Here is a 17,879-nt window from a genome sequence, read left to right on the forward strand (position 1 = left end):
AGAGATAAATATAATAATAAGAATGACAGAAACACAAAATGAAATAAAATAAACACAAAATAAATGAAATAAAACTATGGAAACGGATTAAATCGCGTATAATGAATTTAAAATACAATTTTTTTTTATTTCATGAGTAACTATCGCGGTAACCGAAGACAATATTACACAAAATAAATATTACATTATTAAATATACACATGGAGACTGCTCCAGTGTCTAGCTATCGGGGAGTCTAGACTGCCAGCAATTACACTCAGAATGCCGTTGTTACTCCCACGCACTCGCTGCATGACATGATGGAGGCGATACGCTTCCGAATAATGGCATGGAAGCTATCTACTCGCACTCCCGCAAACAACGCCCAGAACGTGTAGGTTGTGGAATGAGCTACCTTCTAAGGTGCTCCCCTTGCGCTATGACATGGGGTTCTTCAAGCAGGTATTTACGGCTCAGCCACGACATTGGGCTAAGCGCGACAGCGGTGAGCGGCGGCCATACATTGGAGCGAGACATAGCGATGGGACTTTTCATTCGCACGTATGGATGCCGCTCACCGCTGTCGCGCTTAGACCAATGTCGTGGCTGGGCCGTTAGGGTTCTCAAAGGTCGGCAACGCATAAGTGGCTGCCCTGATGTTGCTTATGTCCATGGGCGGCGATGACTGCTTCCCGTCAGGCGGTTCGTCTGCTCGTTTGCTGTCTATACCATAAAAAAAAAACAGTCAAATCCGACACGCCATGTTTAATTCACGGCTCCTGGAGGGCGATTTTTGAATCTCGCATACGGGATTTTGTCACTGAAATACCGGTTGGAAACGGTGACTTGCTTATTATTTTCAGTGACAATTTTCTGAATTCGAACGCGTGAGACTCGAAAATCGGCCCGCTGGCTCGTTTTTAGCAAAAAATACGGCTGTAATAGGCGAATATAAGAAAGGTACTATTTTAGATGTATGGGAAAGCCTCCAACGTATCTTCAGAGTATCTTTCCTGGAGCCCAAACAGCCGAAGGAGTGGGAGACGATACAGGAAGAGGCTGCTAAGAGAAAAATTGGCAGAGTAAGTCGTAAAACATTTTCACGGATTCACTTCAAATGGAAAAAAAACGTAGTTTTGCGAAAAGGACCCATCCTCTAAACTAAACAGAACCACGAATCACGGAAACATGGACGTTTTGCGCGCGAGATTGCCTTGCGAGGCTGCTCGGTCAGTGTGGAGATATGATAGGTATGGTATTCCATGTATTGTCCCGGATTTAAAAGTTCACATTTTTGACACATTTGTTTTGAAGTATGTTGCGATGTAGCTAAGGCGTATCGTTTGCCAAATCTAACGATTAATTTCTAATTGGTTGAATCGATTGGGTCCTATGTACAAGGAGGCGCTTAAACAAATATACAATTTCTATCAACTTACTGAAATGTCATTTGAATCCAAATGACAGACTCTGCCATGGCATTAGTTTAAAAATAAAAATGAATAATAAATGACATAATAAGTAAATATAGTAAAATACTAACTAACGAAGATCCGCAAAAATTTAACATGTGTTAGATTGTGTTTAAAGTAAGCGAAATATTGTTTTTAAGTACTTGATTTTTTTAAATATTATTAGTTACAGGATTTTATTCAAAATTTCATTAGGTTGCGCGAGTTTACGTTTTTTGGACGCTGTCATGTGTCAAAATGAGGTTCTTACAGCTCTGGGACAATACATCATGCAATTTGGAAGTTAGAGAAGGAGCGTTTTAAAGCATCTTACTTTTTAATAGTTGTCTGGAGAATGCTACTAGTTCTGAGTAAAATGAGTCCAAAAACACCAATAGCTGTAATAATAAGTGTTTAATAATATGTCAAATTAGATAATTATTTTATTTTTTCCACAGGAGCAAGAGTTGTATTTCTTCCACGAGCTATCGCCTGGCTCCTGTTTCTTCCAACCCCGCGGCGCGCACATTTATAACACGCTAGTCAACTTCATTCGCGAACAGTACAGGTAAGTCAGTGATCTTAGAAAAAAATAAAACCGCCTTCAAAAATAGCGTGTTACAAAACACGGAGAAACTAAAAAGCCAAAAATAATAAACCTTCGAATTCAGATTTCTTATCGGATTGCAATAATCTAAACATCCAAATTATAAACAAATCAATTATTTTTGTAGTCGGTACCAGACCTGTTCTTCGCCTTGCTATTTCCTGTTTGCCCCACCCAACCATATGCAGGCTGGCCCCGACTCCAAAAATAATTGATTTGTTTATAATTTGGATGATTATTGCAATCCGATAAGAAATCTGAATTCGAAGGTTTATTATTTTTGGCTTTTTAGTTTCTCCGTGTTTTGTAACACGCTTTTTTTGTTGATTTTTAGTGGTTCCTAGTGATATTATATGTATCAGTCGGAATATATGTACAGTAGTGAAAGAATTGTCCTTTAACTCCTAACCATTGAGGAGTTGACCTTCCATCATCAGCTCAGCCACATAAAATTATGACCATCAGGCGCAAATACTGGTGTACCTTTGAAAATACACTAAAAATGTAGTGCGAAATTATTATTCTTCGAATTTCTACGGAAACATACGAACTGTTTCAGTCAGTCTCAGTATATTACTCACGCCTTACGCCTATTTAAATAAAAAATATTGGTTTTGGAGGATTCCATACATACTTTACGATCGGCGGCCAACAACTACCCAACTACTAAGGTTTTGAATGTCAATTAGCTCTTGACTGATGAGATTGCCAAACTCTCTGACTTGCAGATAAAGTTAACTTTTGTGCGTTTTTTATTCGCCTATTTATCCTTTTTGTGTTTTCCCAGCTGTTCCCGTCCCCCATGACTGCGGCTATACATTTTGTGTTTATTTTATGATTCTAGAATATTAATAACTTTTCACCACACCAACTGATAAAGGCTTACTTTGCTATTCGAAAACAGATAGCAAAATTTCAATTAAATTTTAACTTTATGTCTTTAGCTGGCTGGTAGAATTTACCTGAAAATGATGATTTTGAATCACAAATATTGAATAAATTGATGGATTTGATTTAGTTTGATGTTTTATAGTCAGTATTTTGTTCGTGTTGGTGTGGTGAAAAATTTTGTGTTTCACTCAGTGGCAAAGTCTGTTTAACCTTCGTGCCCAGAAACCCTCGCAAAGCTCAAGATTCCACTTTTTGAACCACTCGCTACGCTCGCGGTTTAATATTGGAATCTTTCGCTTGCTCGGGTATCAATATTGGCACGTGCGGTTAAACAACAACTTTGCCCCCTTGTAAAACAAATAACTATTATACATCTGTTGCATAAAATGTTTTTATATCTAACAGGATCCGAGGATTCCAAGAAGTAGTAACTCCGAACATCTACAACGCGAAGCTGTGGCAGACATCCGGTCACTGGGCTCACTACGCAGAGAATATGTTCTCCTTCGATGTCGAGAAGGAAACCTTCGCTTTGAAACCCATGAACTGTCCGGGACATTGGTAAGTTAATTCATTAAGAAAGATCGTTATCAAGGTGCACTTTTCGTGGCAAATGGTACGGTTGGCAAAAAAACCAAATACTTACATTTAAATATTCAATTTGTTCTTAATTACAAAATAAATACTTACCTTAGGATTACACCTCTACGGTACAAAGCCTTTTCCGACCACTATTTATTTTTGAAACAATATACGTCAAATGACATTAATTATGCCATAAAAATACATTACTCGAAGTCTATTATTATTGTAATCCAAATAATCAAATGCACTCTAGATACAAATATCAAGAATTGTTATTCAAGTAGTTCAAGTCAAAAGTAGTGCCCGAAGCCAAATCTGTTGAACAAATTTTAGTTATTTATTCAATGTAATTTAGATAAGTAATTATAAATATGTATATATTTCATAATTTGTTAAGTGTATAATGTTTTAAATATTTGTGTTTTTGTTTTATTGCCAACCATACTCTGCCACCAATACAGCACGCTGATAACAATCTTTATAATCATTATGAACAAGCATAACCGTCTGAAAAAGACTTAGAGATAAATTTAGTTGAAAGCGGAATCTTTTGGGTGGAAATTGAACCCACGACCACTGGATTGCTAGCCCAATGCTCTACCATCTGAGCTACGAAGACGCTAACCAGCATAGCAAATATTTCAACCATGTGCGCCTAACGGCCCAGCCACGACAATGGTCTAAGCGCGGCAGCGGCGAGCGGCAGCCATACGTGCGAATGAAAAGTCCCATCGCTGTGTCTCGCTCCAATGTATGGCCGCCGCTCGCCGCTGTCGCGCTTAGACCAATGTCGTGGCTGAGCCGTAAAGGTACCTACCCTACCCCTACCGTAAGAGTTTTACACTTCTAAAACGACTAGGGAACAAATCAAATTATTTTATTGCATATTTTTTGATTTGTTCTTTTTTCAAGTAGTCACACTACTATATCCATACTAATATTATAAATGGGAAAGTGTGTTTGTCTGTTTGTTTGTCCGTCTTTCACGGCAAAACGGAGCGACAAATTGACGTGATATTTTAAGTGGGAATATTTGAAGGGATGGAGAGTGACATAGGCTACTTTTTGTCTCTTTCTAACGCGAGCGAAGCCGCGGGCAAAAGCTAGTAAATTATAAATTGAAATAGATATTCAGGTACCACGGCGGGCGGGTGGTTTAGTGGTAAAGACGTTAGCCGCGTAAGCTGAAGACCCGGGTTCGATTCTCGGCCGCCAGTGGACCATGTCGATTTTTCTTTCGTGTATGATATCCATTTCAATTTATACTTCTAAAACGGTTATTAGATATTGTGTAGTAACAATGCGTGAAAACCATTTGAAAGCTGTTAATTTTCACTAGGTTGTGCATGCGTCGCTTGTATTTAATCTACTTCTTCATACTGATTAGTTGTAAAAGTGTTTTGTCCCTTTTTGTCATGTTGACTTATATTTTTGTGAGAAAGGAACAAAACACTTAATCAGTTCAGTAACTTACAATACAATGCAATACAATACAATACTCTTTATTGCACACCTCACATAGTTTACAAGTAATGCACAAGAAACAAAAACAAATTAAACAAAGGTAACAACAGGCGGTCTTATCGCTTAAGAGCGATCTCTAGTAACTTTTTTATGAATAAGGGGGTTAGCCCTTAAAACTGGCAGACCCTTAATTCGTATCACCTAAAAACTTTCCTAAATTAGTTGAACTAGTTTGTTATCCCTTTCTCTCAAATACATAAATCAATATGACGGTTAAGCACAAAAGATTATTAGGTGAATCAGGCTCGTAAAGCATTTATTGTTAGCTATTAGTGGCTGTTACTGTATTTTCTGTTGTGTCAATATTAAAACCAATAAAATTTATCTTCCAGTTTGATGTTCGACAACCGCACCCGGTCGTGGCGCGAGCTGCCACTCCGTATGGCGGATTTCGGTGTTCTGCACCGCAACGAGCTCAGTGGCGCCCTCACTGGCCTAACTCGAGTCAGGCGGTTCCAGCAAGATGACGCGCATATATTCTGCGCTCAACAACACATTGAAAAGGAGATGGTAAATAAATTTTGAAAAAAAAAAACCGATATAGTAGACCGATTTCCATCAAACATGGTTAAGAACACTCCCGACTAATTCAGCTTTAAAAAAAAAAACCTAAATCTGAATTGGTTCACCCGTTCGGGAGCTACGATACCACAGACAGACACGTCAAACTTATAACACCCGTCGTTTTCGCGTCGGGGGTTAAAATAATACTTTACGATATTAACAAGTGACCGCTATTATAATACCTCTTTTTATTTTTGCACTTTGTGGGCGTGATTGAAATTCCATATTGGCACCAAATTTCAATACTAGTGACTATATTTATAAGTGAACTGCCGCTCTGTAAAGCCTATTTCGGCATCCTGCAACGCAACGAGCTCAGTGGCGCCCTCACTGGCCTATATTCTGCGCGCAACAGCATTTTTTTTATTGATTTACCAGTAACTGTTACATTGAGAAAGAGATGGTAAATAACTGCTCACTGTCGAGCCTTCTTCCTTCATAATAGCTTTAAAAATCTTTGTTTTTATCATGCAGAAACGTCTGCGAGCAATACTACATATTTTAAAATTAAAGGAAAAATGGAAAAATTCACACCTCCGGCAGGACTCTGACTTTTTTTTTCAGTTTTCCTTTTATTTAAAAATATGGGTTGAATTAAATCTAAATACACGAATAAAGTGTCAAAAAACAATTTAAGCATTATTTTACTAATACGTTATGTAAATCTACAGGTGGGTTGCCTAGAGTTCCTAGAAGCCGTGTACTCGACTTTTGGGTTCACGTTCCAACTGAAGCTATCCACTCGCCCGGAGAAGTATCTCGGGGAGCTCGCCGCTTGGAACGAGGCTGAAAAGGTACACAAACACACACACAAACATACATACAAACATTACTAATAAATCCTGGGATAGTGTCGATATAACCACTCTAATAATTGCTATCGACGTATAGTTTATAATAGGTGGGGGCACATTGTTCCAACATGTCATGGCGGCATATTGAAAACTGCCACGGAAATTAGACATAAGTATTGTATTTTGGGCCGACAAAGGCTTGTGCCCCTGCTGCAAAGCAACATTGGGCAAAGGGCCCCGCATTGACCCTACATACATACACACTTAATCTCACGTCTGTATTCCCAAAAGGAGCAGGCCGAGCACATGAAACTGCTGAAAATACAATTTGTTATCGAAAAGCCCACAAAACATAGACAGCGACCGTCATGCACGTAGCCAATATATCGTGTTTCTACTCCTGAACTGTTATTCGGCATTTACGTGCATAGATCTTTTAAAACCCTTCATAAAAGTCTATTCTCCAAAGCCAGCGTCTGCCAGCTTTCCACGCATGCGCGCAGTACCGAAAAATTGGAAACGCATTGTTTTGCTCTGTAACTATGGCAACGCATTGTTATAACGATACTGCGCGCGTGCGCTGGATGGCTTTGGGCAGCTGCGCTGACAGTGCAAACCTTTGCGTCAAATTATAGGAACGACGACAATTATAGAACGACAAATTATAGGATTTTGACGACCGGTTTGGCCTAGTGACCCTGCCTGCTACGCCGCGGTCCCGGGTTCGAATCCCGGTAAGGGCATTTATTTGTGTGATGAGCAGAGATATTTGTTCCTGAGTCATGGATGTTTTCTATGTATATAAGTATTTGTATATTATATATATCGTTGTCTGAGTACCCATAACACAAGCCTTCTTGAGCTTACCGTGGGACTCAGTCAATCTGTGTAAGAATGTCCTATAATATTTATTTATTTATAGGAAACAGTGTGAATTTCACGAAAGTTATTGTAGAAAACTATTAAAAACCAAGTGCATGGTCGTAGAAAAAGTATTGTATGCAACGGTGTTAAACTGAGTCAAAAAATACTCGTGGCTTCGCCTCAAATTGTTACCCACACCACTTGTCTTTTTTGACCTCCTTTAATGCCTGTTGCATAAAATACTATTATAATGCCGCGCTAATTTGTCAAATGTATGGTATCATGACAATAAAATCAAGGAGTCCTTTTAAATGATATGATATGAATACGATCTATACAATATTAACTTTTTTTTTCAGGCGTTAGAAGACTCTTTAAACAAATTTGGCAAGCCGTGGCAACTGAACCCGGGCGATGGCGCGTTCTACGGGCCCAAGATCGACATCACCATCCAGGACGCCTTGCGAAGGTCACACCAATGTGCGACCATACAACTGGACTTCCAGCTGCCGGAGAGATTCAACCTCAGCTATGTCAGGTAGGCTCTACATATGACTACGTATATTTTAAAAGAAAACTTAAGCCACAGTATAATAAAGAGTACTATCGTACAGTATGGCCACTCCCGCAGCTCTTCGATGAAAGTGCCGTCCACCCCCTCTCGGTTACCGCCTGTCAAAAATGCGAATAGTCGACCTGTCATATTTCACTCATAAAGTCGCCGTCAATGGAACTTCCAAATAATGTAAACAAACCGCCATTTTGAAATTGTCTCTGAATGATGAATTTCTTAGTGATGCGAAAATACTCTGTCAAATAATGTCCAAATGTCAAGTAAGCGCTCTCCACACTCGCGCGATATTCGATACGCAGAAAGTGTCCACACTCGTGTTCGCGGCATCGGCATGCGTACATGCCAATAAAAGCCATTAACGAGTAAAATAATATTGAAACCGTCAGTACCGACATTTTTTTATTCTTTTACCTACCTAAACAATGATGGTTGGTACAAAGAGTATTGAATCACTACGTGGTTGGTATAGAGCGTTAGTTGGGTAGTGTGTAGCTGGCTTTACAATATCGGCAACTTTAGTCCCAGCCCTATCCATCATAGACAATTGTAGAACTTAAAAGAAACAAAAACGTCATTTTGATTCGTCATAATAACCTAACTTTTAAACCATTTCAAGTTTTTATTGAAATCTCTAGATTAATATAAGGTTTTGCATGTTACGATAATAGGATCGTTTCAGTAATGTATGGTTTCAGTGGTGTTTGATGAGGTAGCGTGAAAATTCAAGGAGAAACAGTAACAAAACAATGTGATGCCGTTTGTTTACATTGTTTAGAAGTTCCATTGACGGCGACTTTACAAGCATAGTACGCGTTCACCTACACGAGCTTAGACTGTGTGCTAAGAACGCGCCTCTTTCATATATTTGAGGCGTGCTCAAGCTATGCTAGTTATTTATGACTCTAGCTAGACTACTATCCTGTTCAGTCTGATGTTCAGCCTTAGCTGTCGTACATATGGATCTGAATTTCTACCTTCTCTTTAGAAATTATTTGTTTTAGTAGGTAAATAAATACCTGTCTTCTTCTTATTTTGACATATTCGGTATTTTTCATGATTGTCATCCACTTCTTTGAGGACCGGTGCAGTCGGTAGTGACCCTGCCTGCCGAGCCGCGGTCCTGGGTTCGAATCCCGGTAAGGGTAATTATTTGTGTGATGAGCACAGATATTTGTTCCTGAGTGATGTTTTCTATGAATATGAGTATGTATTTATCTATCTAAAGTCGCCGTCAATGGAACTTCTAAACAATGTAAACAAACGGCATCACATTGTTTTGTTACTGTTTCTCCTTGAATTTTCACGCTACCTCATCAAACACCACTGAAACCATACATTACTGAAACGATCCTATTATCGTAACATGCAAAACCTTATATTAATCTAGAGATTTCAATAAAAACTTGAAATGGTTTAAAAGTTAGGTTATTATGACGAATCAAAATGACGTTTTTGTTTCTTTTAAGTTCTACAATTGTCTATGATGGATAGGGCTGGGACTAAAGTTGCCGATATTGTAAAGCCAGCTACACACTACCCAACTAACGCTCTATACCAACCACGTAGTGATTCAATACTCTTTGTACCAACCATCATTGTTTAGGTAGGTAAAAGAATAAAAAAATGTCGGTACTGACGGTTTCAATATTATTTTACTCGTTAATGGCTTTTATTGGCATGTACGCATGCCGATGCCGCGAACACGAGTGTGGACACTTTCTGCGTATCGAATATCGCGCGAGTGTGGAGAGCGCTTACTTGACATTTGGACATTATTTGACAGAGTATTTTCGCATCACTAAGAAATTCATCATTCAGAGACAATTTCAAAATGGCGGTTTGTTTACATTATTTGGAAGTTCCATTGACGGCGACTTTAAGAGCGCTATGACAAAAAAAGGCGATATATTGTAAAATGCACAATATTTATCGACAAAATTGTACACTTTACTCATACTAAAAGACAGTGAAAGTACTTGTTTCAGTTAGAACATCTTATTAACTGTCGGTTAAATAAAAAACATATGAAAAAAAAAGCTTTTTCAATTAGTAATGATTGTTTTTCTGATGCTCGTTTAGGAAAAACCGCGTGAAGCACAGAATTCGGAGCTCTTATTATGTACAATTTGATAAGATCACTCTCATAAATGAGGTAAATTTAAGTTCCAAATATCTTGTACTTAAGGCCCATTAAACAATATTTATCATTTAATCCTTTGAAATTGAGAAATTGAAAGTAAAACGAACTCAATTTTGTCTTGAAAATACATCGAAACAAGTGATCATTTCTCCGAAAATCTACATGTTATCGAAGTTATTTTAGTATATAAATAATCTGCACAATGTGCTTAAACTGCTGTTATCCATTTGTCGTTATAATATTTTATCATGATTTTTTGCCAATTTTTTGAAAACTAGCCTTCCTGTCGCTATTTTACCGGCGACGGACGCCTGCGATTTCAGTGCCGCGCCGGAGCTCGAGGAGGTAAGACGTATGTCGCTTTGGTCTCCGAGTTTTCATCGCAAACGTCGAGAATATTTATTGTTGTGTGGGTCGGACGCCTTGTTTCTACACGGGCTATCCTCGCATTGTGTGTGTGTAAACAGCGACCAACGAATTTGATCCTAGATCCGTAAATATTTGCTTTGCTTTTGTAATACTTTGTTATGTTTAAATGTTAAAGTATTACAACGTTGTGATGATAAAAATGTGAAAATTACAATACGGTCAAGATGATAAGACACATCAAGATGGTACTCGGGATCTGATGATGGAGCCAGAAGGTGGTCACCAGTACCAGTGAACCATGTAAGTAAACGACTTCGTGTTTAGGCTCGTTGGGTTCGTCTCAACAAGACCTTTGACAAGAGGTGGTACTCAGGGTCTGATGATGGAGCCAGATGGTGGTCACCAGTACCAATGAACCATATAACTAAACCCAGAGATGGGGAAATCGTAATCGATTCCGGATTACACGATTACTTGATTTTACTTTGTAATCTGACACTACTGGGTGTCAGATTACTTGTAATGTAATCAAGTGAAACGGTAAATTACCATTACATGTAAAGGAATCACTAATCATCTATACAATCATTACTATTACCAATAATTCGGAATCATAGTCGATTCAAAATAACTGAAATTATTGACTTGATTACTTTCAGATTACGAATATGTAGTACCTCAGATTGCTGACTGTCACTTTGACACAAAAGTCGTCATGGGTGTCGTAAAATAGGTTTTAGGAGGTGCTGATTCCAAAATTAATGACTAATGTTCAATCTGACATTGCTGACTGTCACTCTGACACAAAAGTCGTCATGGGTGTCGTAAAATAGGTTTTAGGGGTGCTGATTCCAAAATGAATGACCAATTTGGAATCTGACATTGCTGACTGTCACTTTGACACAAAAGTCGTCATGGGTGTCGTAAAATAGGTTTTAGGGGTGCTGATTCCAAAATTAATGACCAATGTGGAATCTGACATTGCTGACTGTCACTTTGACACAAAAGTCGTCATGGGTGTCGTAAAATAGGTTTTAGGAGGTGCTGATTCCAAAATTAATGACTAATGTTCAATCTGACATTGCTGACTGTCACTCTGACACAAATGTCGTTATGGGTGTCGTAAAATAGGTTTTAGGGGTGCTGATTCCAAAATTAATGACCAATTTGGAATCTGACATTGCTGACTGTCACTTTGACACAAAAGTCGTCATGGGTGTCGTAAAATAGGTTTTAGGGGTGCTGATTCCAAAATTAATGACCAATGTGGAATCTGACATTGCTGACTGTCACTTTGACACAAAAGTCGTCATGGGTGTCGTAAAATAGGTTTTAGGGGGTGCTCATTCCAAAATTAATGACCAATGTTCAATCTGATATTGCTGACTGTCACTCTGACACAAAAGTCGTCATGGGTGTCGTAAAATAGGTTTTAGGGGGTGCTGATTCCAAAATTAATGACCAATGTTTAATCTGACATTGCTGACTGTCACTCTGACACAAAAGTCGTCATGGGTGTCGTAAAATAGGTTTTAGGGGGTGCTGATTCCAAAATTAATGACCAATGTTCAATCTGACATTGCTGACTGTCACTTTGACACAAAAGTCGTCATGGGTGTAGTAAAATAGGTTTTAGGGGGTGCTGATTCCAAAATTAGTGACCAATTTGGAATCTGACATTGCTGACTGTCACTTTGACACAAAAGTCGTCATGGGCGTCGTCAAATAGGTATCCGGAGGTGTTTGAAAACTAATGACCAATTTGGAATCTGACACTGTTGACTGTCACTTTGACACAAAAGTGATCATGGGTGTCTTCAAATAGGTTGTCATGGGTACTGATCTCAATATTAATGATCAATTTGGAATCTGACATTGCTGACTGTCACTTTGACATAAAAGTCGTTATGGGTGTCGTCAAATAGGTTTCCTTTCCAGGGGTACTGTGCAATGTCAGGTTCCAAATCGGTCATTACTTTTTAAATCATTTCATTAATTTTGGAATCAGTGCCCCCTAAAAACTATTTGACAACACCCATGATTCCTTTTGTGTCAAAATTACAATTAGCACTGTGAGATTCCAAAATAGTCGTTAATTTTGGAATCAGCACCCCGGAAACCTTTTTGAAGACACCCATGACGACTTTTGTGTCAAAGTGACAGTCAGCAATGTCAAGATTCCAAATCGGTCATTAATTTTCAAATCAGCACCTCCGGAAACCTATTTGACGACACCCATGACGACTTTTGTGTCAAAGTGACAGTCAGCAATGTCAGATTCCACATAGGTCATTAATTTTGGAATCAGCACCCCCTAAAACCTATTTTACGACACCCATGACGAAATTTGTGTCAAAGTGACAGTCAGCAATGTCAGATTCCAAATTGGTCATTCATTTTGGAATCAGCACCCCCTAAAACCTATTTTACGACACCCATGATGACTTTTGTGTCAAAGTGGCAGTCAGCAATGTTAGATTCCACATTGGTCATTAATTTTGGAATCAGCACCCCCTAAAACCAATTTTACGACACCCATGACGACTTTTGTGTCAAAGTGACAGTCAGCCATGTCAGATTCCACATTGTTCATTAATTTTGGAATCAGCACCCCCACAAACCTATTTGACGACACCCATGACGACTTTTGTGTCAAAGTGACAGTCAGCAATGTCAGATTCCACATTGGTCATTAATTTTGGAATCAGCACCACCTAAAACCTATTTTACGACACCCATGACGACTTTTGTGTCAAAGTGACAGTCAGCAATGTCAGATTCCACATTGTTCATTAATTTTGGAATCAGCACCCCCGCAAACCTATTTGACGACACCCATGACGACTTTTGTGTCAAAGTGACAGTCCGCAATGTCAGATTCCACATTGGCCATTAATTTTGGAATCAGCACCCCCTAAAACCTATTTTACGACACCCATGACGACTTTTGTGTCAAAGTGCCAGTCAGCAATGTCAGATTCCAAATCGGTCATTAATTTTTAAATCAGCTCACCCGAAAACCTATACTCGTGGTATATGCACTTGAAATGTGAAAGTGAAAATGCTAGAATGACATGTAAACCACGAAGTTGTATAGTCATATTGTTCATTGGTATTGGTGACCACCATCTGGCTCCATCATCAGACCCTGAGCACCACCTTGAAGTAATTAGAATTGTATTTGTCTTATTTTATCATCATATTAATATAATTATACTTTACTCTAATACTTATCATATAACAAAAGCAAATATTTGGGATGGGATCTACTTTTATAATTATTACTTTAATTTTTTAAATAAATTTTAACATAATTGATATTATTTCGCGCTATATTCTCGTATTTTCGTACAAAATAATGTTTATTAGAAACCAAAAGTTTATATCGAGATAGTAGATTGTGGTTGTTATCAAAATTCCATAGAAAGGATCAAGATTGTTTTGTCCATTATTGTAGTGCGAGCGAGTGATAAGACGTGCTAGAAAGGGTCGGCATATTGGGCTCGCGCGGCGGGTAAAATACCTAATTTCGCCCGACGCCGAAATGTTATAACGCTCTTAAGTATGTATATCGTCGCTTAGCACCCATAGTACAAGCTTTGCTTAGTTTGGGGCTAAGTTGATCTGTGTAGGGTATCCCCAATATTTATTTATTTATTATTGTCCTTGCCTGCGTGGTGACGGGTTAAGAGCGCTTTCAAAAAATCTGCTTGCTCGCATTTCGACGCCGGCGGCGCTGGCGTGCGCCTGTGTGCAGACGCACACTATAACCAGAAGCATAACGATTGTAGCCTGCGGTGCAGACATAGCGTGCGATCCTCTTCGAACCAACCTTACGTGCGGCTAGAGCGAAAGGGATAGCATTCATGGTCGGTACCGCCACGCCGTCAGTAGCGTTGCGGACTAACCATTATTGATACTTGCGTAAAAACACCACCATATATATTACATATTTGCATACATGATTTCGTGCATAAATACTTGACCTTTTAGTTTAATTATTAAACTTATCACAGTTTTTTTTATTAAAACGTGTGTAGCCTTGGAAGAAATAAATTAAAAAACTTTTATAATATAATAAATTGTGTATATAATATTGTCTTCTGTCACCGCGATAGTTACTCATGAAATAAATTTATGGAATCAGATTATATCGCGTATAATGAATAATATCTGGGCGACCGAGCTTCGCTCGGTTCTGTTTCGTATCCTTGACATGTGTCGCCATCTAGTTCAAAAATGAATAGTACCTACATCGAGCGAAAGAATTCTCAGCCTTAACAACACAACTACTCCACACGAGATGGCGCGCGTTTCGCCACAAAAACTCAAATAGTGTATTTTTCTATTCGTTTTAGCCTTGACCTGTGTCGCCATCTAGTGTTTGCAATAAATAGTACTTACATCGACCGAAAGAATTCTGTCTTAACAGTACAACTACTGCACACGAGATGGCGCGTGAAGAAAAACGCATGAAAACTCGAAAATTCGCCTTTTCCGGGACCTAAGGATAAGTTAGACCGATTTTTCACCCCCAAAAACCCCCACATAACAAATTTCAGCGAAATCGTTAGAGCGGTTTTCGAGATCGTCAGTATAAATATATAAATAAATATACAAGAATTGCTCGTTTAAAAGTATAAGATAATCCGTTTTCTTAGTTTTATTTCATTTTGTATATGATATGTTTTCTAGGTTCTTTTCGATGAAGGAAAACATCGTGAGGAAACCGGACTTATTCCAATAAGGTCTAGTTTACCCTTTGGGTTGAAAGGTCAGATGGCAGTCGCTTTCGTAAAAACTAGTGCCTACGCCAAATCTTGGGATTAGTTGTCAAAGTGGACCGCAGGCTCCCATGAGCCGTGGCAAATGCCGGGATAACGCAAGGAAGATGATGATGTTTCTAGGTACATATATATAATGGAACTAAGATCGGTTTTCTTTAATTTTAAGTAGTTTTTTTTATATTTAAAATGTGTTTTTAGGGTTTCGTAGTCAACTAGGAACCCTTATAGTTTCGCCATGTCTGTCTGTCTGTCCCTCCGTCCGTCCGTCCGTCCGCGGATAATCTCAGTGACCGTTAGAACTAGAGAGCTGAAATTTGGTACCAATATGTATATCAGTCACGCCGACAAAGTGCAATAATAAAAAGTGGAAAAAATGTTTTATTAGGGTACCCCCCTACACGTAAAGTAGGGAGTGATTTTTTTTTTTCATTTCAACCCTAACGTATGATTTATTGTTGGATAGGTAATTAAAAATGAATTACTGAAATCGTTTTTTGATAATATTAATATTTTCGGGAATAATCGCTCCTAAAGGAAAAAAAAGTGTGCCCCCCCCTCTAACTTTTTAACCATATATTTAAAAAATATTTAAAAATCACAAAAGTAGAACTTTATAAACTTTCTAGGAAAACTGTTTTGAACTTGATAGGTTCTGTAGTTTTTGAAAAATATGGAAAAATACGGAAGAGCCGAGCGGCTATTTACCAACGCGGCTTTAAAAACCGGCCGAGAGCGTGTCGGGCCACGCTCAGTGTAGGCACTGAGACTGAGCGTGACCCGACACGCTCTCGGCCGGTTTTTAAATATTATGTTGTTTTAATTGCATGGAGCACAGGAAGGTCCACATCTATGTGTTAGTTTTTTGTAAGGAAATACAACTCTACGCTACGCCTACCTGCTTTAGTTGACTGTTGACACACTGAGACAGTGGATGCGCCAGAGTATAAAAGAGTGATTACCATCTCTTGTCAAAGATCTTGTTGAGACGAATCAAACGAACCCAAACACGAAGTGGTTTCAAGACCTGGTCGTGGAATACTCTTGACTACCTTCCAGCTTCATCATCAGATCCTGGGTACCATCTCTTGTCAAAGATCTTGTTGAGACGAATCAAACGAGCCCAAACACAGAAGAGTTTCAAGACCTGGTTGTTGAATACTCTTGACTACCTTCCGGCTTCACCATCAGATCCTGGGTACCATCTCTTGTCAAAGATCTTGTTGAGACGAACCAAACGAGCCCAAACACGGAGTGGTTTCAAGACCTGGTTGATGAATTCTCTTGACTACCTTCCAGCTTCATCATCAGATCCAGGGTACCATCTCTTGTCAAAGATCTTGTTGAGACGAACCAAACGAGCCCAAACACGAAATGGTTTCAAGACCTGGTTGATGAGAACTCATGACTACCTTCCGGCTTCATCATCTGATCCTGGGTATCATCACCTCTTGTCAAAGATCTTGTTGAGGCAAATCAAACGAGCCCAAACACGAAATGGTTTCAAGACCTGGTTGATGAGAACTCATGACTACCTTCCGGCTTCATCATCAGATCCTGGGTACCATCACCTCTTGTCAAAGATCTTGTTGAGGCGAATCAAACGAGCCCAAACACGAAATGGTTTCAAGACCTGGTTGATGAGAACTCATGACTACCATCTGACTTCATCATCAGATCCTGAGTACCATCTATTGTCAAAGATTTTGTTGAGACGAGTCAGTAACCTAAAATGATATTCAATAATAAATAATACTTACTAAAAATATTAGTCAAGTTAATTAGTTAGTTACCAAAGTCGTCAACCCAAGGATCAAAGTTTTCGGTCGCAGTATACATGCAACAGTACAGCCAAACACGCACACAAGTGCGGTTTTGGACACGGCGGGTGCCGCACACAATGACAAAATAACTTCGCGATCGTCGAGCCGCGTGCGGAGCGGACTAACATACGTCCTGCCTCTACAAGCTCTGCCGCGGTACTGACATCGCAAGTGCGCGTAACCGGTAATAAGGAGGCATTTTAAAAAAATCGTCAAAAATATTAAATTGCAATTAATAGAAAACTTTTGCATAAAATCTGTTTGAGTAAGCGTTGCAGATTATTTTTATATTAAAACTACTTCAAAAACACGTAAGTTTTCGAAGAAATTGACACTTATTCTGAGGTGATTTCTGAAACAAATTGGATTCATCATATCCTCATTTACTCTATTCTAAAGCCTTATAACAAAGAAGTAGTCTCAGAAGATTGTAGTACAGGATATACATAATACAAATTTACCACTTGAAGCATTCAAAACTATCCAAATTTTACAAATTAGACGGACTAAGTCAGCACTTTTCGCGGGTTTTCCTAAACATGCACCAGAAAAAAAATCATAATTAATTAAGTGAGTTAGTTTTAAAAAATCCAGTCTCACAACATGTAAGTTAAGAAGATGTCCTAATCGAATCCTGAACGTAATAAGTCTTTCAGATGAGGGAAAGTGTAGCATTTTGCCGACTAAAACTATCAATTTTACATTATTACGACGTTTTCGTTGAATGCCCTCTTAAGAATTTCACCACCCCCTTTCTTCCCGTGGGTGTCGTAGAAGGCGACTATGGGATATGGGTTAAATTGTGGCGTAGGCGAGAGGCTGGCAACCTGTCACTGCAATGTCACAGTTTCGTTTTCTTTCAACCCCTTATTTGCCAAAAGTGGCACTGAAGCTTTAGTAGTTTCATGTGTTCTGCCTACCCCTTTATGG

The 17,879-nt window shown here is 38.9% G+C and overlaps 1 protein-coding gene across 2 annotated transcripts in view; it reads left to right on the forward strand.

Moving 5' to 3' along the window:
* Window positions 1-17,879, forward strand: part of LOC125234483 (threonine--tRNA ligase 1, cytoplasmic) — a 34,333-nt gene that overhangs the window by 7,409 nt on the left and 9,045 nt on the right. For both annotated transcript variants that reach the window (XM_048140740.1, XM_048140739.1), the window contains exons 8-12: window positions 1,889-1,998; window positions 3,334-3,489; window positions 5,370-5,547; window positions 6,273-6,395; window positions 7,619-7,797. In XM_048140740.1, the coding sequence (XP_047996697.1) occupies window positions 1,889-1,998; window positions 3,334-3,489; window positions 5,370-5,547; window positions 6,273-6,395; window positions 7,619-7,797 (746 nt within the window). The remainder of the gene's footprint in view (window positions 1-1,888; window positions 1,999-3,333; window positions 3,490-5,369; window positions 5,548-6,272; window positions 6,396-7,618; window positions 7,798-17,879) is intronic.

This window comes from Leguminivora glycinivorella, chromosome 16, assembly GCF_023078275.1.
Source record: "Leguminivora glycinivorella isolate SPB_JAAS2020 chromosome 16, LegGlyc_1.1, whole genome shotgun sequence".
NCBI classification, from domain to species: domain Eukaryota; kingdom Metazoa; phylum Arthropoda; class Insecta; order Lepidoptera; family Tortricidae; genus Leguminivora; species Leguminivora glycinivorella.